Source organism: Martes martes (genome assembly GCF_963455335.1).
Source record: "Martes martes genome assembly, chromosome: 11".
Lineage (NCBI taxonomy): Eukaryota > Metazoa > Chordata > Mammalia > Carnivora > Mustelidae > Martes > Martes martes.
Window position 1 is genome coordinate 94,018,951 of NC_137899.1, and position 22,548 is coordinate 94,041,498.

The window sequence follows — 22,548 nt, forward strand, 5'->3', positions numbered from 1 at the left end:
ATGTAGGAAACTCAGGATGCTCCTTCTCTTAAAAGCAGCCCCCCCCCTCCACTCTTCCTCAGAAATGCCATCCCAGTCCTGTCTCCTGCATCCAGGCTTGGAACCCCAGGGGTCCCACCCCGCAGTGGAGCAGGGCGGGCACGGACCGACTCACTCAGGGGCCCTCATCACCGAGGAGCTTTGCAGACAAGACGATTTGACAGCAGGTAGAAGTCGAGTGTCCTGGAGAAGACAGCCCTTTTTCTCATTTGCACAAAGGCAGGGTTTAGTCCAACAGTGGGGCTCCTTGCGAGGCTCTCTTCTGCCCCTCTGCTTCCCAACCAGTCGTCCAGTCCTGCAGCTGCACTACCTGCGGAGCCTATCCAAATCCACCCAGATGTCCGCCGTCCGGACCCCCACTTTCAGGTGCCTTGGACCTACATCTTAGGTTGCTACAGTGACTCCCCTACCCTAACCCCCACCCCACACGGCCGCCGTGGGTCTCCCTTGCTTCAGTGTCCCCCATTGCGTGTTCTCCACACCTCCGGGCACCCATCCCTCCCTCCGCACTCCACACCCCCTCCCTCCCGTGCATGCTCAGCACCTGCCCGCACACATGTACAGACGCGGGGGGGCACAAGAACCTTCGCCAGCTGGTTTATTGCGCGTGGGGTAAAGTCCACGCTGCCCAGCCTGGTGTCCAGAGGCCTCCTCCCGCTGGCCCCTCCCTCCCCCCAGCCTTATCTCTCACGAGCCTTCATAAACCCTCCTCCCCAGCCAAACTGGTCCACTGGCAAAACCCCGATAAGATAAGCAAGTAAAATTAAAGCCCGCGAACCCGGAACAGGTACAGGCAGCCACACGGGGGTCAGGCTGGGACAGTTTCAGAAACTTCACACGCTCAGGGGTCTGGACGCTCTCGGGCCTTCGAGTTTAGTAACGCTATACTGGGATCACGTGGAGAGGGGCCGGTCCTAAGGGCGCAAGAACTCCACGGCGCTTCCTCTGTACCTCTTCCTTTCCGTATGCGCTTTGAGGAGACTTTGCAGTTGTTTCAGCTAACTGATACAGTTTACAGAAAGACAGTCAAGTGCTTGGATGTTGGGGACAAACCTCAATTTATCTCGGGTGCTCCTGCAGAAAGCCCGCCCCTTTACCTTCCTAACCCAAAGAGCGCTATTGCCATCTGGTGGCTGCTACCTGAAACACAGGCATTCATTCCTTCATTCAAGCCTGTCACCAACACCTACTGAGTGACAGGCAGGCTTTCTCCAGGCCACTGGGGCTACTCTGTAGAAGCTGAGTCACACGCTCTCTGTTCTCAGAAGGCTTACATCTAGAGTACAGATATACAACTAGTCAGGCAACTTCAGTGGAGAAAGCCTGGGATGGTATGGCAGCACACAAAAGCACAACTCATCATTGTGGGTAGTCCTGGAGGGCTTCCTTGAGGAGGTGACATCTGAGTTTTGCAGACAAGATGGGGGTTGGGAGCATGAGAATATAGAATGGCACAAGGCCTGTCATAACTCCAGTGGGCAGGGAAAAGGCAGGCTGGGACCTCAGTACACAAACCAGTGTGGATTAGGGGGGTGGGGGGAAGGTAGTACCCGTAAAGCCAGAGCTTGACAGAATGTTCAAGGTACAAAACTGACTTCTTCAGGTGGAGCAAATATGTCTGATTCACATAGTCCACTTGGGGCATGGGGAGTTGATTCAAGCAGCACCACGTCTTAAGACAGTCTAGTTAGGCAGACTAGTCTAGTCTAGTTGGGTCTGGATGAGAATCTTACAGACACGGCTCCGATGGCTTCACGGAGCTGTGGGCAAGTTCCTGGCTGAGACTTCAGCACAGAACCCCAGCTGACAGCGAGTGCCATGGGACATGGGCTCAGCTGGGGAGAGAGCCAGAGCACCGTCAGACAGCAGCATCCTCTCATCTTACAGGCTTCTTGCCCTTTGTCCCTGATCGTGAACTGACTATTGGGTTTGGCCTTTTTTGGAGGGGGGGAGGGGGCTCAGTCATGCCACCTTCCACCCTGTTCTAGTAGCTGGCTTCCTATCCAGAAATCGTTGGGCTGAGAGCATACCCAAGATGGGACCTACCTGGGACAGGAATGCTACGTGTTCGCCAGACTTCTCTCTCTCCATTTCCAGCCTCCTCTGCAGGTAGGTGTGGCCATGTCTGAATTGTGGCCAAGGACATCAGGATGGCTGATAAACATGCCACTCCCAGGCCTGACCTGTAAAAACCTACCTCACACCTTTTCTTTTCCCTTTTCCCCTTCACCAGCTGGTTGAGGACGACCCAGCAGAGGCATCTGCGGGGTAGTGGATGGCGGGGCCCCAAAGCAGAAGGAGCCTGAGTGCCTAGGTCACTGAGCGGAAGGCTGTGTGAACGCCCACATTTGGACTGTCAGGTGAGTAAGTGATAGATTTCTGTAGGGTTAAGCCCTTGAGACACGGGGGCTCCTTGTTACTATCCCTATTCTATCCATTCTCTTTCCCTTCCCGCCCCTATCAGGACTCCGGTCTTGTCTCTGTATTGCTGTTTTGGGGCCTGGGATCCCACTACTGGCTCATGCATGTATTCCCTTGAAAGCACTGCTGCCAAAACTTCTGATTAACTTCGGCTTTGGGATCCCCATCATCAGGTCCCATGCACGTGTCCCCATGCCCTCTTTCCTCGGCGTGGGGACTTTGCGGTACTGACTTGCTGGGAATACCACTGCAGCCACCCGTCAGACTCCGGATTCTGGATTCTGCTTGCTGGGTGGGCGGGCAGTTTGTCTCCACAAGGCCTGCCCCACCTCCAGGGATAGGAGGTGAGAAATGGCTGATCTGGGCACTGGCTTGCCTGAAAGCTCTGAGACTCCCCTTAAGGCAGTCAAGACATCTGCTGACTCTCCACGTTCACAGGCGCAACACTGTGAGATCACCGACATGTAGCCACATTCAGCCACGCGGCATGCCAGGAGAGATCCGATGATAATTTTTAAAGTGCTAACATCTGATGAGCTGAGATCATGGGTGACACAAATTGATAGAGAAGCGGAGATGTGAAGGACATAGGGTGGGTCATGTCTGATTAGCAGTATCCAGAGAGGCCTGTGGTCAAGGGCATCTCCTGCCTTCTGATGAAAGGCACAGTCAAGGTCTGAACAGTAGCCCGGCTTCAGGGCCCCCACTGTGTGACTGGGGCATCTGGTGACCTGTGGATGTTAGACTGTCATCTGATGAGCTCCACACTCATTTTAATAGTGAAACCAGATGGGACAGAGTTGGCCTGAATAGCATTATGTCACTTTCCTGCTTGAAGCCTTTCCTTCAATGGCTCCCTGCTCCTTTTGGAAGGAGGGAGTACATTTTTCACAGGGCCCAGCAGATCTTAGGTGTTCTGACCGCTAGCTAGACTCCTGCAGCTGCCAAAGACTTCCACTGGCACTTGCTCGATGGCCCCCAGTCTTGCTGGCCTCTGCGATCTTCGGGCACACCCAGCACGGTGCCAGCACCTGGCACAGACTCAACAAAGAAATACTGAAGGCTGCACGAGAGGCGCGGAGCCCTGGGAAACCACTGCAGTCTGGGGGGGAGCAGAGAGTGGCGATTGGAGTGGATCCCGCTCTAGATACGAGCTCTACGAGATTGGAGACCTGTAGCTTGTTTGCCTCACGAGGGTGTTCCCATCGCCCAACGCCAGCCACCTGCCAGTGCGTTCGCGGAGCCAGTGGAATGAACGTAAGAACGGATGGGTGGGGCGCCTGCATGGCTCCGTCGGATTAGCGACTCTTGATTTTGGCTCAGGTCATGATCTCAGGGTCCTGGGATCGAGCCCCGCCTGGGACTTGGGGATCAGTGGGGAGGATGGCTTGAGGATTCTCTCTCTCCTTCTCCCTCTGCCCCTCCCACGCTCGCTCTCTCTCTCAAATGAGTAAATAAATCTTAAAAAAAAAAAAAAAGTGGATAAAGGGAGTAGTGACCAGAATGAGCGAGACTTCACAGGTGGAAACAACAATGCTCGGTGATTAACTGGACATGGTGGCGGGGGGGGAAGGGAGAGAAGGAAGAGTCAAGAATGAGCCCCAGTTTCCTACGCGGAAGCAGAGTGGAAGGAGGCGTGATTTACTAACATGGGGAGCACGGGATGGGGGTGAAGAGTTTGACGGGGGAAGGAGGCTGTGACAACAAGTCTAGTTTTAGACGTTCCACGTCTGTTAGCATCTGTGGGATATCTGGGAGCGGGGAACCAGCCGGCAGGGGGATGAATGTCTGAGCCTCGGCCCCGAGAACGGGGCTGGGAGAACAGATTCGGGAGTGACCGGCTCACGGATGCTAATTAAAGCCGCGCGAGTGTACGCGCTCGCAGTGTGACAGGCGGTGTGGTCGCACAATGATATGTGAAGTATGGTCCCTGCCCTCACAAGCAACACAAAGTCAAGATGTGACATAGACCTTACAACTGTTCACGAACCCGTCCGTGTCTCCATAGCAACCTCGAGGAGAGGAGAGAGTTCTGTCCTCATTGCGGGAGGGGAAACCCGCACAGATGGCCGCTGTCCCCCACCCCCTCCCCCACCCCCGCCTCCTGGTGCAGGAGGTGGTTTCACTTCACGCGGGTCCCCCCGTAGCGGCACCTGGAAATCCTGTTCCAGCCGGTGCAAACCTGAGTCTTCTCCCACCTCACACCTCTCAGGCATGGGGCCGAAGAGATGACAGAGAAGGCTGCATCAGCCCTGCCCAAGCCTCCTTCTCCCTGGTTCTGCCTCTCCACGCCCGCCTCTCGGCCACAGCCATTCTGGGGGTGGCTGTGATGACCCACGTTGCCAAATTCAAAGATGCTTCGGCAACCACCTCACTTGACCCTTCTGCAACATTCACACCCTTGGCCATTTCCTGCTCCTTCCAACCGTCCTCCTGTGGCTTTGGAGAAAACATCCCCAGACCGCATATGAAGTGCTTGCCACGTGTCATGACCTCGGCTGAGCTGCCACACGGGCACCTTGGTTTCCTCACAACAACCTTGGGAAGCGTGTACCGCTGTCCCCACTTCACGGATGACAAACTGAGGCACAGAGGGGTTCAGTAACTTTCCAAGCTAGAGGAGTCTTCAAGGAGCCAGGTCACTGGAAAACCAAGAGCTACATCCTCGTGCAGGAACACAGGGTCCCTCTGCGGGGTTTCCTGCTCTCTCGGGCCATCCCTCCTCAATTGCTTTTCAAGCTCCGTTTGGCACACCATCAACCCCTGCTGCCACGCCCCCGCTTCCCCCAAAGTTGCTGTTCCTGGTGCTGCGGCCATGTCATCCTCATGGCGGCAGCCCCTCCACGTCCAGACGGCTCTCGAAACGAAAAGACTTGCCTGCTTCAGAGTTCTCTCCTGACCCGGCTGCCTTCTAAGGACGTTCACCGGTGTGGCCACCAGGAGCTCGGCAGTCTCACCCCTGAAGCCACACTCACTCCCTGATACTCATTCCTCTTCCCCCATCCTTCTTGTGGTGCATGGCACGCGTCGTCTCAAGCAACGGAGCTAGAAATTGGGGCGTTATCCTCAACAACCCCTTCTTCACTCCCATACTCCCATCAATGACCAGCTATGGTCGATCCTGCCTTCCCAGCAATCCCAAAGCACAGTCTTCTCTTCCCCATTTCCAGCTCTACGGCTTTATTCAGGCCATTATCTCTTACCTAGACGGCCAAGCAGCCTCTTCGCTGGTCTGCCCATCTCAGGTCTGACCCATCCTATCTGCCTCCGGAGGGAAGTTTCTAAAAACAAGTCTCATTATGTTATTGCTCGACTTAGGTCCTCCTCTGGCTTCCCATGGATCCTAGAACAATGTGTAAACTTTTTGGCATGGCCCGCAATGGTTTGCATGACCTGGTCTCTGAGTACCTGCCCCTTCTCCTTACTTGCTGCGGCTTCCTATACCTCAGGGCAAGAGTGAGCTGTGTTCTCTCGGCTAAGCACATCTGTCCCATTCTCATCTACTTAGTGACGTCACCTGTCCAGTCTAAGACAACCTGTCGTCTGTTCAAATTTTTACCAATCCTCTCCCTCCTGTTTTTGCCCCCCCTACCCCCCGCCCCATACATACTTGTTGTCACAGTATCTTTCACGCTGAGGACACTTACGTATTTACATTTCTGCTTCCCTATCCTGGGAGGAGAGTTTGTTGGTGGCAAGACCTAGGTCTTATACATTGGGATTCAATTCCTGGGGCCCAGGGCTTAGCAATTGTTCAATACATGTTTGTTGAAGGAATGGATGAGCCCCCTCCTCGGACCTCACATTCTCAGAAATTGGACAGAGATGCTCTAAGATACTGGATAGAGTTGAGGAGCTTGTTTTCCCCTTCCAGAAGGGGCACTAGTGTCATCTGCAAGGAGATAAAACAGCTCATAGGTGCACACCACCCCTGCATCTTCCTTAACTGTAGCAGCTCTGCGCCCCAGGGGGGAAACATAAAGATAAACTGTATCACGACCATGGGCTGGCTTGGTGAACTATGCATTTTTAAGCCAAAATGTGACTTTAGATTTAAGGGCGAAAATACTAGGTTTCAAGCCAGAAGATGGGGGCCTGAGCCTGGCCTCCAGATTTCAGTCCTGTTACATCTCTAAGCTCCAGCCTCCCGCTCTCAGAGCCCCGTAATGAAAGGTCTTGCTTATCTACTCCTCAGGGTTGCTCTAGGCTGAAATGAGGTTCTGTGTAAATGTTCTCTGAACTTCTATGGTGCTGGGTAAGCCCCACTGTCCTTTCACTCAGGGCCCTACTGGGCAGGGAGAATGTCCCCTGTGCCTCAAACCGCCCTGAGACATCAAGCTTCGGGCTGGCCAGCTGGGAGCCTTCAGCAGAGAAGGAAGGCACCGCTCAGACATCTGCATAGGCAGTTTTTTAAACACAGAGAACATGGAGGAAATACCACAGAATTTATGGAGTGAAAGCTTTAAAAAGAAACACAAGACTTAAGTCAAAACAGTTGACTCAACTCTGGGGGAGACGTCTGCCTGGATGTAGGAGAAAAAAGGGGTGGACTTAGGGTGGGTTGAGACAGAGAGGGCAAAGCTCTGTGGGGTGTCCCACCAGGTGGGGCAAGTGGGCACCTTGACACACAGCCCGAGGGAAGGAGAATTGAAACTACCTCTGGGTGGGGGGAAGCATCCACCAGCCTTTTTGGAATGCATGTCTTTGGGTGCCCCCCTCCCACTTCGAAGACTGTCGCTTGGGATGTCCTTCCCCAAGGCCATAGCAGTATGTACAAGGATGTTCACGGCTACCTCATTTGTAGTTGGGAATGACTGGAAACAATTCAAATGTCATTCGGCGAAGGACAGGCTGAATGAGTCAACACGTCTGTTCTGTGGGATCCGAGGAAGCCAGTGACGTCCATCTATCTCTAGGTGTGACGCAGAAGGCTATGCATGCCGTAGTAAGTGAAAAAGACCAGTTGCGGAAGGGCACGAGTATGATGATCTTGTTTTTATAAAAACTAAGAATATACTTCCATTTGTATTTGCACAGAAAAGGATGTAAGGGGATAAGTGCTAATTTGTTGACAGAGTTCATCTCTAGGAACTATAGAATTTTTTAAGAGAGTCCTAGAAAGTTGATTTTTTAAAAATAGATATACCATTGAAAAGAAAATATTCAGAGAGTAAAGGCCTAATGTTTAATTATGATAAGCATCTTGGCAACAGTCTGTCCTTCACTGTGGAAAACCCCCAAAATGTCCCTGCATTGCATCATAGATTTCAAAATTGTGATACATTCCTAATCATGTTACTCTCTGATAAAAATCCTCGCTATCGTTCATCTCTGACCCTTCCACTCCATCTTGGTTAGTTTACTATCTGGAATCACTGAGTTTTATCTCTGCTTTGATGCTGGTGTGGAAAGGGGGTGCTGATCTCTCCCCAGCCTGGACAGCTCCCCCAAATCACAAATCACATAGGAAGGGCTCCAGAAATACCAGTCAGAGAAAGGAATGAATGAACTCAGTCACTTGGGGAGCTGGCAACCCCGCAAGGAAGTCAGACTGCTCTGAACTGGCCACTAAGATTCAGAGGTGCTCTGGGAACAAGGTGGGACCCGTATCAGGCTCAGGCTGGGAGGTGAGCAGTGTGTTCTAGATGAAGAGCCTGAAGAAGGAGATGGGTGAACCATGTTTTAGCCCTATGGGATTTTGTACCCGTCACTTTCCCTTTCTGGGTTTTTATTCCCTCTGTTAATCAGAGTTGGGTTCCGTCACATTTCTCAAAGCACGTTCCTAAGAACCCTACATCTGGGTTGTGGTCATAAATGCCCCTTCACAAGAATTCTGTGGTCACATATGATGCCTCTCCCTGCATGCCACTCTCCAAGCTTCACAAGTCACATTAACAAGTTCGAGTCTCTGAGAGGTGGTTCAGGAAATAAGCTTACTTATCGAGGCTTACACCAGCATTTTCTCTTATTTACTTCACCTTGGAATCTTAAAAAAAAATTTTTTTTTCATGAGCTTCTCTCTGATAGATACACCAGCCTTAGTAATATCTGAGGTCCTCCCAGCTCTCTGAATCCATGGCCACGGTGATGTGCTGCTTCTACACCCGCTAGCTCTGCCCCCAGCCCCCGGACCGTGGCTCCTGTGATTGAAAGCACCATACTTCAGCGGACCCTCGATGGAGTCTAGCTCTGTTTTGTTAGGGTAGGAATACACGGATCCCTTATATTCTCAGTGCAGTCCTCATCAGATGGGACCGAGGAGGTGTAGACTATGGAGAGGGGAGTGGACATCAAAAGGGCTGGGCTGAAGTGCGAGGCACATGGGTGCGGCTGTTGGGCGCACCTAAGTAGGGATGAAAAACAGGTAGGCAGGGCACATGGCTGGAGAGAAGGGGAAGTACTGGGAAGGTACCTGGTCCTTGTGTGGTTTGCTCTCCTATTTGTGGCTGTGGCTCCCCTCTTCCTCTGGATTTAAATACTATTTGTATATTGTGCCTCCCATATTTGAATATAATCTTTTGATTAGGAAAATGGACTTTGGAGTCCTACATTCCATGTCTGAGTTTCTTTTATAAAAGGGAGTTACTACAAAGCTTTGCTCTATGGTATTGTTTATGAGGATTGAGTGAGTTAACACATGTGAATGCTCTTAGAATAGTAACCGGCCTGTAGTTGCTACTCCATAAACGGCATTGTTGTTATTCATTATTATTATTTATGTTTCCAGCCAAGATTCTTCTCCAACTTGATAGCTCCACTCAGATGTCTCCCAGGCATTTCAGACTAAACAGGACCCAAACGGAATTCTTGATTCTTCCCGCCAATATCCCATCTTCCCCATCTCAGTAACTGTCACCTCTATACATGGACCCACAGCTCGAGTCAGGAGCATTGGAGTAAGACTTGTTTCCTCCTTCCCCTTCCCTATCATAGCCCATCCACTGGGAAATTCTGTGGTCTACTAAATATCTTTTTTTTTCCCCAGATTTTTATTTATTTATTTTTGAGAGAGAGAGCGATCACAAGTAGGCAGAGTGGCAGGCAGAGGGAGAGGTAGAAGCAGGCTTCCGGCTGAGCAGGGAGCCTGATTTGGGGCTCGATCCCATGACCCTGGGATCATGACCTGAGCCAGAGGCAGATGCTTAACCAACTGAGCCACCCAGGCACCCCCTAAATATCTTTCAAATTCATCTAGTTCTTTTTCCTTCCATCCCTGCTTCATCCAAGCAGGCTCATCTTGGGACAAATCAATGGTCTTCTAAGTGTCCTCCTTGCTTTTCCTCTTGTTCTTTTCCAACAAATTCTCCACGTGCGGCCAGAATGCTTTTGCCAAACATAAATACGAGCACGTTAAAACCCTAAGTGGCACATAAAATGAAGCCCACGCTTCTCACTGTGGCTTTGTGCTGTGTAGCCTTTAGTGACCGTCTCCATCTCTTACGGAAGAGATGCCTCCCTGAGCTGGTCCACTCCACTGCAGCAGGACTGGCCTCATTCCAGTTCCCACCCTGGGAATTCTTTCCCACCTTAGAGCCTCTGTGTCACCCTGTTTCCCCGGAAGGCTTTGCCCATGGCTCTTTACATGATGGACCCTCTTCCATGGAGAACCTGAGTGTCAAGCTTTTCCTTTCCACACAGATTTCCCCTGCAACACTCCCTTAGGGGGTCTCCCTAGATGTTCTTAGTCCTAACCCTGTGTTCATGACCTTCACAGCACTGCTCTCAACTTGCAATTACTTATTTATTTGTCGACATGTTTATTGTCCGTCTCTCCCCCGAGACATTTTCCCAGAGCCTGGTACAACTTCCATTTTTCAAACACCCGTCAACTTAGCCCAGAGCCTGGTCCCCCATACGTACTGAATGAATGGATGAATATCATGGTGAGTGAATGACTCACTTTCTGATACACCCTCCCCATTATTAAAAGTGTAATATGCTGACTAATAAGCAAAAAATGATTCCGTATACTTTAGTCAGATAAGCTCAGAGGTAGAACAAAGGGCCCATGCGTATGAGCCTATGGACACCCTTTTAGACATGGGAGAAATCCTCCACCTCAGGAAGAGAATGCGGACACAAGGTAGGATCTTTGGTCAGTTCCATTGGCCAGTCACCAAGGACCCCTCGGGCCCCAGGAACCAATGAACTTTGTGGGATGATGTCCTCAGGGTCACCAGCATTTTCACTCAGGCTGATATTTGATCCCATTTTTTTCTGGGACATTCAGAGTCTCCAGACCCCATATCTTCACTGAATTATGAATTAATTTTTTAGAAGGGGAGTCTTTCTCCGTAGACTACTGGTCGGAGTAGAAATCTCTGGTTGCAACCATTTAGCGTCTCAACAAACATGGGACCAGTCCTGCTGCTAATTCCCTGGGAAGTTAACATAAATGTTTATTGACGGTGCTGCCCTTCAGAAAATAGTTGCTGATTCATTGCCTTACACTGAAACCTTGTGTTTTTTTCCTTCCTCTTCCTTCCTCTTTATAAGGAGACACTCTGACGGAGAGCTCATTTTGGGGACCCACTTGACGTGATGTGGTCTTGGTCGCCTGATCTTTCTTCCATCTACGGATCGTGGTCCCTGTGACAGCAGGGGGTCAGCCTCCCCCTTTCCCCTGGAAGATCGCTCTTCTAGGGACTCAGCAACAATGGAAGTCTTGGGGTTTCTCAAACTAGAAGTGAATGGCCCCATGGTGGCAGCGACCCTCTCAGCGGTAATCTTGGCCCTCCTGAAGTGGTAAGTCAGCCAGCAAGTTTCCACGACCGTGACATTGTCAGCATCAGCCGCCCTGGAGCCTCGCTAGAGCCAGGGTGGGGGATGTGGGAGTGTTTTTCTTCTCTCCTAATCTAGAGGGAGTTGAGTATTAACACAGCTTCAGAATTAAAAGCAAACAGCCAGGTTAATCTTTTGCTAAAATGCATGAGATCGAGGTGTCAGGAAAGGCTGGTGATTCAGTGACTGAGAACGCTACACATAATTAAGTTTGAAAGATGGAAAAAGAAACAAATTGGAAGGGTTTGGGGGGAAGCATTTCCTCGTGTGCGTCATATCTTCTCCCCTCGCTTTTCTGAGATCTGCTCCCCATGATGGGGATACTGTGGATTCTGGCTCTCGGTTCATGGGACATTAAAAACGGGAGGGACATAGGAACTGTCTGGCATCGTGGGCCACTTTGCAGGAGGACACGGGCAGGGATTTCTGTGGGTTTAAGGACAAAGAGGTGGAACTAATTTTCTAGTTTTCTGCTATTTGGTAGAAGGGAATGGATTCTGATGATTGGAGTGCACGAGACCATAAAAGGATCTCAGATTTGAACTGAGAGTAGTTTCCTGTTACCTGGTTAATTCCACAGGAGGCTTTCAAAGTCCAGCACTGCCGAAGGCCTATGTCTGTAGAGAGAAGGGCGCACGATATGGGCCCATTTATGCATATGCACCCGGCTGGTTTAACTCACTACAGTCACCCACTCGATCCAAAGCACCTGGATTTACGTGGCTCCGGTTTTTGAGGGGAAAGTGGAAAAATTAATGGAGAACTTGAGTTTGAGCAGAATTTCAATTTATGTTTCCGGTGGTAATAAAGCCTCCCCTAGATTAATAACTGGGAAAGCACTTTGAAAAGCATCAAGCATTATGCAAATGCAAGGTATTATTCTTTTGGAATTTGCATAGCTGAAAATGGAATTCACGTTTGATGTTCTATGATGATGAAATGACTTCTTGGAAATTGGCTCTGAAACTCAGCTTCAGTCCCAGTGCTGTTTTTGCTTTTTAACTGGTTTAATTATCTTTTGAACTTTTCTCAGTGCAGCTTATCTTGCCTTGAAACCAGCCACATGCAAAACCAGGAGCCATGAGTAGCTCTCCACACCCACCCCACTCAACTATCTCAAAGTGTTCCTGTGCTCAGGGATGCACACGCTTCAGTCTCGACATATTGTAGGTGCTTAGTAGATGGCAGCCACCATCATGTAAGCTAATGCAGAGGAAGAAAAGTCTTTAGTGCTTCAGGTATATATATATATATTTTAAAGATTTTATTTATTTATTTGACAGACAGAGATCACAAGTAGGCAGAGAGGCAGGCAGAGAGAAAGGAAGGGAAGCAGGCTCCCTGCTGAGCAGAGAGCCCGATGTGGGGCTTGATCCCAGGACCCTGAGATCATGACCTAAGCCAAAGGCAGAGGCTTTAACCCACTGAGCCACCCAGGTGACCCTCAGGTATATTTTAAATATCTTCTTCATAGGATTATGAATCTATTTTCCCATCAATAGCTATGTTCTGACTGTGGTTCTCAAAGTCTGTCCTGTCTGAATCCTCCAGGCCATTTCACAGCATTAATGTTGGTATTAGACACTTTTCTACACATTTCTGTCTTTGTTGTGTGTTGTTCCCCCCTCAGCTTCCGGCTCAGTGCCTGACTTACAGCATGGCCTCGATAAATGTTTGATGAATGAATGAATGAACTGCATACGTTAGTGTCGCTCTGGTCATGGAAAGGGGCATGTGTCCTGACTGATAAGCTGCTGTAACTGGATGGGTATCATCCGTGTAGATCAGGAAGTCGCGGACATTAACACCGCACCATTCAGCAAGGCAGCTGTGCATCTCTGATCCACTCCTGGGGCCATATTAATAACCTGGGCCAAAGACACAGAGATTAGATAAAAGCATGAAGCAGCGATGGTAAATAGGAAGTGAGAGCTGACTTCCATTTGTTATCTTAAAAATATTTGTTGATCTGTTAATGTATGCCAGGCCTGGAGTAGAGGCTTTCTGGTACAAGGTCAGGAAACAGGGGGTCGGGATCGGATGCCCGAGGCAGGGGGAGACATGGAGGCTCTGGGGTAAGCATGGCGTCTGGAGGGAATCATGCTGAAGGAGAGCAGGCAGCAGAAGACGGTGGCTGTAGCCGTGACTCTAGAGCTCCTGGGTCCATCCCTTAATCCAGCTCAAGGTGACCATTCTTGGGCTCTCAAGCCTCCTCTTCCAGGCAAGGCTGTAGGGATCCTCTGAGCAACCGACTCCTGCTTGAATGAAGTGGGGCCTCTCCTCCTGCTTCCTTCTCCTGAGGGGTACTTGTGGGAGAGAGAGCGGTGCTCAGGAAAAGCTGGAGGTGGACAGATCCCCATAGCCATCTTGCTCCCAAGAAGACACTGTGGAGGGTGGCTCGTCTTGATCATTCAAACGCCTTTGTCTTTCCTTTGAGAGTCATCTTTGCCATTGGGTCAGATAAGAGTGTCGGGGAGAGCCTAAACTCTGAGAAAGTAGAATTAGGAGGACTGCATCTTGCCTCATGCATTGGCCTGTGAGTTCCTGCCAGGGAGGGGTGAGGTCTCATGTCTCACTGCAGTTCCAGAAATCTCTATCCATGGCACATATGTCCTTCCAGCATTTGGTTTAATGGCAGTAAAGGTAAGAAGTACACATTCATGAGCCCAGCACCCAGGACTTAGGGTTTGGCTCTTGCCTCTTTCAGTGGCTTCCTCTCCCCCATATCCTGTTCTGAAAGCGGTCATGTTGCTGCCTGCATCCTTCCTTTGCCCTTCCATGCTTGGAATTCCCTTCCTCTTCTCTTTCCTTCAGTGCTCAGTTCAGGGGCATCTCCTCAGGGGAGCTTCTCCTCTTTGTCCAGAGCACTTAGAAGTCCCCACTCAGTGCTGCTTTTATCATATCTCCCATCACACTTCCCCCACACCCCAACGCCCAGCCTGTGGCACTGGTGCATCGCAAGAGCTAGTGGAAGGCTAATTCCAGCCTCTGATCTCTGTTGGTATTTGCCTTGCTTGTTCTTCTCTTGGCTTGCCCAGATCACTACAGATTTTAACAGTTGTGCCCGCACGAGTCACCCCTTTTCCTGAAAGCCTGTTGTGTTTTCAGTTTGTACCAACTCAGTGACCCCTTTTTAAATTGTTGCTGTAAGGCCCAGCCGCACTGTCAAACAGAGACCATGAGGTCTACTAATAAAGACTTATTAATCGTGAAGTGCATATGTGAATTTGGAAAGAAGAAAGCAAAAGAGTCAATTTCATTCAAAAAGAGACCATTATAAAACAGGCACAGTATATTTCAATAGTTTTCCTCAAAGTGCATGTGACACAATTTTCAACAACACGTATTTAAATCAACAGTTGATGGGGTATCAGGAGATCAAGGCTGCCCCACTGGGGCTGGAGCTGGAGCAGACATGTAGAATATATTAGCCAAAAGTACATGAAACACACACAAAGGTGATTAACTCACATGACAAGACATTTTCAAAGCTCATTTTTTTCTGGGTAAAATTGTTTGAAAGTTTTACTTCTGGAAAAGATTTGATGTACAAGAAGTAAGTTGTATGAACTGAATATTGCTAGAGACAACCTTAACTTCTAGTGTATTTAAACTTTCAAGCACACCTAATACTTGGCAGCTGAATTCCCGATGGCAAAGATTGCTTTATTCTTTAAAAGAGCATAAGGAAGTGGCCCAAATATTAACACTGGTTTTTCTTCCTTGGTGGGATTATGAGTGATTTCTATTTCTTTTTTTAGTCTTTTGACAGCTTCCATATTTCTTTCATGCGTATGAGTTACTGAGCAAAAAATACAAAATAAAAAAAGAGAAAAACTTTATTAAAAAGAAGAGGAAATTGCTCTTCTCCAGTAGTGAAGAGGAAACCAGTTTTATGCTTTGGGCGTGGAGTTTTCAGGACGATAATCTCATTATTTCTACCAATAGAGTAGAATGTACAAGGGGAATTTGGAGTGATGGGAGAGCTTCTTGGCTAATGAGGCAGTGCAAAAGGTAAACTGTAATGGTTCCATTAAGTAGCTAAACAGTCGAAGAAGGTAAATGTATGAATACACTGGAAGGTGAGAAGGGCTGTCTTGGAAAGATGCAAAGGCTTTTAATGCCAGGCTGCATTTAAAGCTCAGGAGCCCAAGACTCAGAGGGTATGAATCAACTGGTTGTTAAAACAGGAATCAGGCTGCTTTAGGGTTCTGATCAAGGCTCATTCTAAGACCAGGTTAAGGTAAAATGTTACTGGTGATTTTTTTTTTAAGAATTTATTTATTTATTTGACAGAGATCACAAGTAGGCAGAGAGGCAGGCAGAGAGAGAGAGAGTGGAGGAAGCAGGCTTCCCACTGAGCAGAGACCCCGATGCGGGCCTCGATCCCAGGACCCCGGGATCATGACCCGAGCCGAAGGCAGAGGCCATAACCCACTGAGCCACCCAGGCGCCCTGTTACTGGTGATTGTTAAGACTTACAACTATAATGAAAATCACTGGACCTTGGTATCTTGGTATCTCTTGGTCCAAAAGAGCTTGCTTTACATTCGGAAGGACTAGATTCTAATTCTAAGCCCAGATTCTATCCAGTAGTCTAGATAATCTAATCCTAGACCATATTCAAAAGAAACCATTGCTCCCTGGGAGGCAAGGAAGGCTTAATATCCACCAATCACTTGACATAATACATTGCACTAACAGAATGGAGAAAAAAAATATATATATATATAATCATCCCAATAGATGCAGAAAAATCATTTGATAAAATTCAACTTCCTTTTCTGTTAAAGATTTTCAATGGATTAAGTATAAAAGGAATATACCTCAGTATGATAAAGACTGTATATGACAAGCCCACAGCTAACCTTATACTTGACAGTGAAAAGATGAAAACCTTTCTCTAGGATCAGAATAAGACAAGGCTGCCCACTCTCACCACTGCTATTCATTATAAAGCCAGAAATCTTAGCCAGAGCAATTAGGCAAGAAAAAGAAATAATAGGCATCCTAAGAGGAAAGAAAAAATTAAAACTGTTTGTTCATAGATGACATGATCTTATGTATAGAAAATGCTAAAGACTCCATCAAAAAGCTACTAGAGCTAATAAATGAATTCTGTACAGTTGCAGGATACAAAATGAAACATACAAAAGTCAGCTGCATTGCTTTATACTAGCAACAAACTATATGAAAAGAGATTTAAAGAAAACAATCCCAGTTACAATAGCATCAAAAATAGTAAAATACTTAGGAATAAATTTAACCATGCAGGTAAAGATCTGTACACTGAACATTATGACATTGATGAAAGAAACTGAAAAAGATACAAATAAAAGGGAAGACACCAATGTTCATGGATTAGAAGAATTAATATTGTTAAAATGTCCCTGCAACCCAGAGTAACCTATAGATTCAATGTAATCCCTATCAAAATTCCAATAGCATTTTCCATAGAAATAGGAAAAAAAATCAGAGCTGGAACCATCACACTTCTGGATTTCAAACTATATGACAAAGCTGTATAGTCAAAATGGTATGGTTCTGCATAAAAACAGACGTATAGACCAACGGAATAGAAGAAAACATGCAGAAATAAACTCATGCTTATGTGGTCAATTCATTTTTGACAAAGGAGCCAAAAACACACAATGGAAAATGAATAGTCTCTTCAATAAATGATGTTGGGGAAACTGCATAAGAACAGGCAATAGAATGAAACTGGGCCCTTATCTTATATCACAGCAAAAAAATAGCTCAACATGGGGGGAGGAGTCAAGATGGCGGAGAAGTAGCAGGCTGAGACGACATCGGGGAGCAGATCAGCTAGATGGCTTATCTAACCATTGTGAACACCTACAAATCCAACGGGAAATCGAAGAGAAGAAGAGCAACAATTCTAGAAACAGAAAATCGACCACTTTCTGAAAGGTAGGACCTGCGGAGAAGTGAATCCAAAGCGATGGGAAGACAGACTGCGGGGGGAGGGGCTGGCTCCTGGCAAGCGGCGGAGCAAAGGAGCACAAAATCGGGACTTTTAAAAGTCGGCTCCACAGAGGGACATTGCTCCAGAGGCTAAACCGGGGGGAAGCCCAGGCGGGGTCAGCGTAACCCCAGGTCCCGTGGGGTCACAGAAGGATAGGGGGTGTCTGAGTGCCGCAGAGCTCGCAGGTATTAGAGCGGGGAAGCCGGCTACAGCGACAAAGCCGAGGAGTGAGCTCTCAGCCCGGGGTTACCTTGTGCCGGTCGCAGGCTGGGTGGGCTCGGAGCGTGGCCAGAGGCCACGGAGACGGAAGCGACCGGGCGCATTTCTCCAAGTGCCAGCAATTGACTGCTTTCCTACCAGCACGACTGCAGGCCAGGGAGGCGGGGTGGTTGGGCGCTTTTCTCTGAGGGCGCATGAGGAGCAGGACCCCAAGCTCTCGGATCCTCCGGGCCGGAGACTGGGCGGCCGCCATCTTCATTCCCGTCCTCCGGAACTCTACGGAAAGCGCTCAGGGAACAAAAGCTCCCGAAAGCAAACCCGAGCGGATTACTTAGCCCGGCCCTTCGCAAGGGCGGTGCAGTTCCGCCTGCGGCAAAGACACTTGAGAATCACTACAACAGGCCCCTCCCCCAGAAGATCAACAAGAAACCCAGCCAAGACCAACTTCACTCACCAAGACCAGTGGAATTCTATAGGAGGAGAAAGCAAATCTTATCTGGACAAAATGACAAGGCGGAAAAACTCACCACAAAAAAAAGAACAAGAGGCAGTACCGAAGACTGGGGACCTAATCAATACGGACATTGGTAATATGACAGATCTAGAGTTCAGAATGACGATTCTCAAGGTTCTAGCCAGGCTCGAAAAAGGCATAGAAGATATTAGAGAAACCCTCACTGGAGAGATAAAAGCCCTAAATAAAAATAAAAGATAAATAAATAAATAATAATAAATAAAATAATAAAATAAAATAAATAAAATAAAATAATAAATAAATAAATAAATAAATAAAATAAAAGAACTAAAATCTAACCAAGTTGAAATCAAAAAAGCTATTAATGAGGTGCAATCAAAAATGGAAGCTCTCACTGCTAGGATAAATGAGGCAGAAGAAAGAATTAGTGACATAGAAGACCAAATGACAGAGAATAAAGAAGCTGAGCAAAAGAGAGACAAACAAATACTGGACCACGAGGAGAGAATTCGAGAGATAAGCGACACCATAAGACAACACAACATTAGAATAATTGGGATTCCAGAAGAAGAAGAAAGAGAGAGGGGAGCAGAAGGTATATTGGAGAGAATTATTGGAGAGAATTTCCCTAATATGGCAAAGGGAACAAACATCAAAATCCAGGAGATGCTAAGAACGCCCCTCAAAATCAATAAAAATAGGTCCACACCTCGTCACCTGATAGTAAAATTTACAAGTCTTAGCGACAAAGAGAAAATCCTGAAAGCAGCCCGGGAAAAGAAGTCTGTTACATACAAGGGTAAAAACATTAGATTGGCAGTGGACCTATCCACAGAGACCTGGCAGGCCAGAAAGAACTGGCATGATATATTCAGAGCACTAAACGAGAAAAACATGCAGCCAAGAATACTATATCCGGCTAGGCTATCATTGAAAATAGAAGGAGAGATAAAGGGAACCTGGGTGGCTCAGTGGGTTAAAGCCTCTGCTTTCGGCTCAGGTCATGATCCCAGGGTCCTGGGATCGAGTCCCGCATCGGGCTCTCTGCTCAGCAGGGAGCCTGCTTCCTCCTCCTCTCTCTCTCTCTCTCTCTCTCTCTGCCCCCGCCTGCCTCTCTGCCTATTTGTGATCTCTGTCTGTCAAATAAATAAATAAAATCTTTAAAAAAAAAAAAAAAGAAGGAGAGATAAAGAGCTTCCAGGACAAACAAAAGCTGAAAGAATTTGCAAACACCAAACCAGCTCTACAGCAAATATTGAAAGGGGTCCTCTAAGCAAAGAGAGACCCTAAAAGGAGTAGATCAGAAAGAAACAGAGACAATATACAGCAACAGTCACCTTACAGGCAATACAATGGCAATAAATTCATATCTCTCAATAGTTACCCTGAATGTTAATGGGCTAAATGCCCCAATCAAAAGACACAGGGTATCAGAATGGATAAAAAAACAAAACCCATCAATATGCTGCCTACAAGAAACTCATTTTAGACCCGAAGACACCTCCAGATTTAAAGTGAGGGGGTGGAAAACAATGTACCATGCTAATGGATATCAGAAGAAAGCTGGGGTGGCAATCCTTATATCAGATCAATTAGATTTTAAGCCAAAGACTATAATAAGAGATGATGAAGGACACTATATCATACTCAAAGGGTCTGTCCAACAAGAAGACCTAACAATCTTAAATATCTATGCCCCTAACATGGGAGCAGCCAACTATATAAACCAATTAATAACAAAATCAAAGAAATACATTGACAGTAATACAATAATAGCAGGGGACTTTAACACTCCCCTCACTGAAATGGACAGATCATCCAAGCAAAAGATCAACAAGGAAATAAAGGCCTTAAATGACACACTGGACCAGATGGACATCACAGATATATTCAGAACATTCCATCCAAAAGCAACAGAATATACATTCTTCTCTAGTGCACATGGAACATTCTCCAGAATAGACCACATTCTGGGTCATAAATCAGGTCTCAACCGATATCAAAAGATTGGGATTATTCCCTGCATATTTACAGACCACAATGCTCTGAAGCTAGAACTCAATCACAAGAGGAAATTTGGAAAGAACGCAAATACATGGAGACTAAACAGCATCCTTCTAAAAAATGAATGGGTCAACCAGGAAATTAAAGAAGAATTGAAAAAATTCATGGAAACAAATGATAATGAAAACACAACAGTTCAAAATCTGTGGGACACAACAAAGGCAGTCCTGAGAGGAAAATATATAGCGGTACAAGTCTTTCTCAAGAAACAAGAAAGGTCTTAAATACACAACCTAACCCTACACCTAAAGGAGCTGGAGAAAGAACAACAAAGAAAGCCTAAACCCAGCAGGAGAAGAGAAATCATAAAGATCAGAGCAGAAATCAATGAAATAGAAACTAAAAAACAATAGAAAATTACAATAAGCCAATTACATGTTAATATAAATAAAACAGTTTTAAGTAACTGTATTTTCCAAATTAAAAGATTAATGAGAAGAAAAAAAAATAGCTCAACATGGATTAATGACTTAAATGTAAGACCTGACACTGTAACATTCCTAAAAGAAAACAGAGGGTATAGCCTTTTGATAGTGGTCTTGGCAACAATTATTTTTTTTGATATGACACTAAAGGCACAAGCAACAAAAGCAAAAATAAACAAGTGAGACCACATCAAGCTAGAAAGCTTCTGCACAACAAGGAGAACACTCAATAAAGTGAAAAGACAACCTACAGAATGGGTGAAAATATTTGCAAACCGTATATTTGAACAGGGGTTAATATCCAACACATATAAGGAACTCACACAACTCAACAGCAACAAAACAAAACAACCCGATCAAAAACTGGGCAAAGGAACACAACAGACTTTTTTCCAAAGAAGACATACTAATGGTTAACAGGTATAGGAAAAAGTGATTAACATTACTAATTATCACAGAAATGCAAATCCAGGCCAAAAGCAGTCACCTCAACGCTTGTTAGAATGACCATCATGAAGAACACAAAAGATAACAAGAGTTGGTGAGCACATGGAGAAAAGGGAACTTTCAGGCACTGTTGGTGGAACAGACATTGGTGCAGCCACTATGGAAACAGTGGCTAATAGAAATATTAAAAACAGAGCTACCACGTGATCCAGCACTCCCACTCCTGAGTACATATCCAAAGGAAATGAAATCAGCATCTTGAAGGGATATCTGCGCTCACAAATTTGTTGCAGCGTTATTCACAATAGCCAAAAGATGGAAGCAATTTAAATGTTATTGACCCATGGATGGATAAATTGTGAACCAAATGGACAAGCTATATTATTCAGCTTTAAAAAAGAGGGAAACCCACCATTTGTAACAATGTGGATGAGCTTGGAGGGTATTATGTTACATGAAATAAGCCAGACACAGAAAGACAAATATGGCATGATCTCACATAGATGTGGAATCAGAAAGTTGACTCATGGAAGTCGCGAGTAGAATGGTGGTTGCCCAAGGCTGGAGGGTGGGGGCGATGGGGAGATGTTAGTCAGAGAGTTCAAACCTTCAGTTATAGGACGAACAAGCTCTAGAGACCTAATGTACAGCCAGGTAACTGTTGTTAATAATAATGTCGAATACATGAAATTTCCTAAGAGGTTAATCTTAAGTGTTCTTACCACACACACACACACACACAAATGGTAACTATGTGAGGTGATGGATGAGTTAGTTAGCTTAATTGTGGTAATCATTATCAGGTATACCTATCTCAAACACCAAGTTGTATACCTTAAATACATACAATTTTCATTTGTCAATCTTACATCAATATGCTTAAAAAAAAACAACAAATTCCATTGGGCTGGTTTCAAGGTGAGAAACCTTGAATTTGTCAGAGAAAGGAAGCCACGTAGGTGCTCCCTGGTATAATCAGAGGGAGAGAGAGAGAGAGGCGTCTAGCTGCAGAACAAGGGTATTTGAAGATCAGTTTGGCTACCATTTTCCAAGTTCTGTTCCTAAAAATGTTTGGGGAATGAAGTAGGCAGTAACCTTCTTGGAGATTCATAGCGTATCAAAGGCCCCAAAAGTTCTGCGGTCAAGAAATGTTTAACTTCATTTAACCCAGTTTTCCTGAGTTTATTGGATTAAGAAATGCTATGTATGGCCACGGCGAAGGACGATCTCGACCAGCTAAGACATTCCCTTGAAAAGAGCGGTCAGATGTGTTGGTGCTGGTCAGGCAGCTGCGTAGCCTGGTGGAAATGGAGGGGCTGCTGAACAGAGGAGTAAAATATATGTGGACGATCCCTCTGCAAGCTTCGAGTCTCCAGGGTTGATGATGTTTATGTCCGGGCATAGAGGGTATGGAGTCTAGAGGGTAAAGGAGGGCCAGTGTGCAGGCTGGCTCCGGTTCAACCTTGAAGTGAACGGAAAAACACAGTCCTCTGACGGTGGCAGGAATGCTGCCCCTGGGGGTGGGGAGCTTCCCTCCTCATCTGCTGGGAATGCCACCAAAGCACTTCCTGCATGGTGTGGGCGCTTGGCCCACGTGAGCACTGAGTGCCTTCTGGATCTGGACTCTGTGCAGGGGCCAGTCTGTACGGGACCAGCCACAGCTGGTGAAAAGCGAGTCAGATAAACACAAG

At 47.0% G+C, this 22,548-nt stretch overlaps 1 protein-coding gene across 1 annotated transcript in view; it reads left to right on the forward strand.

Moving 5' to 3' along the window:
* The first annotated feature begins 2,311 nt into the window (after positions 1-2,311).
* TBXAS1 (thromboxane A synthase 1) overlaps positions 2,312-22,548 on the forward strand; it is a 161,545-nt gene continuing 141,308 nt past the window's right edge. Inside the window, exons 1-2 of the mRNA XM_080818371.1 lie at positions 2,312-2,399; positions 10,957-11,205. Coding sequence (XP_080674497.1) covers positions 11,117-11,205 — 89 coding nt within the window. The 5' untranslated portion in view covers positions 2,312-2,399; positions 10,957-11,116. The remainder of the gene's footprint in view (positions 2,400-10,956; positions 11,206-22,548) is intronic.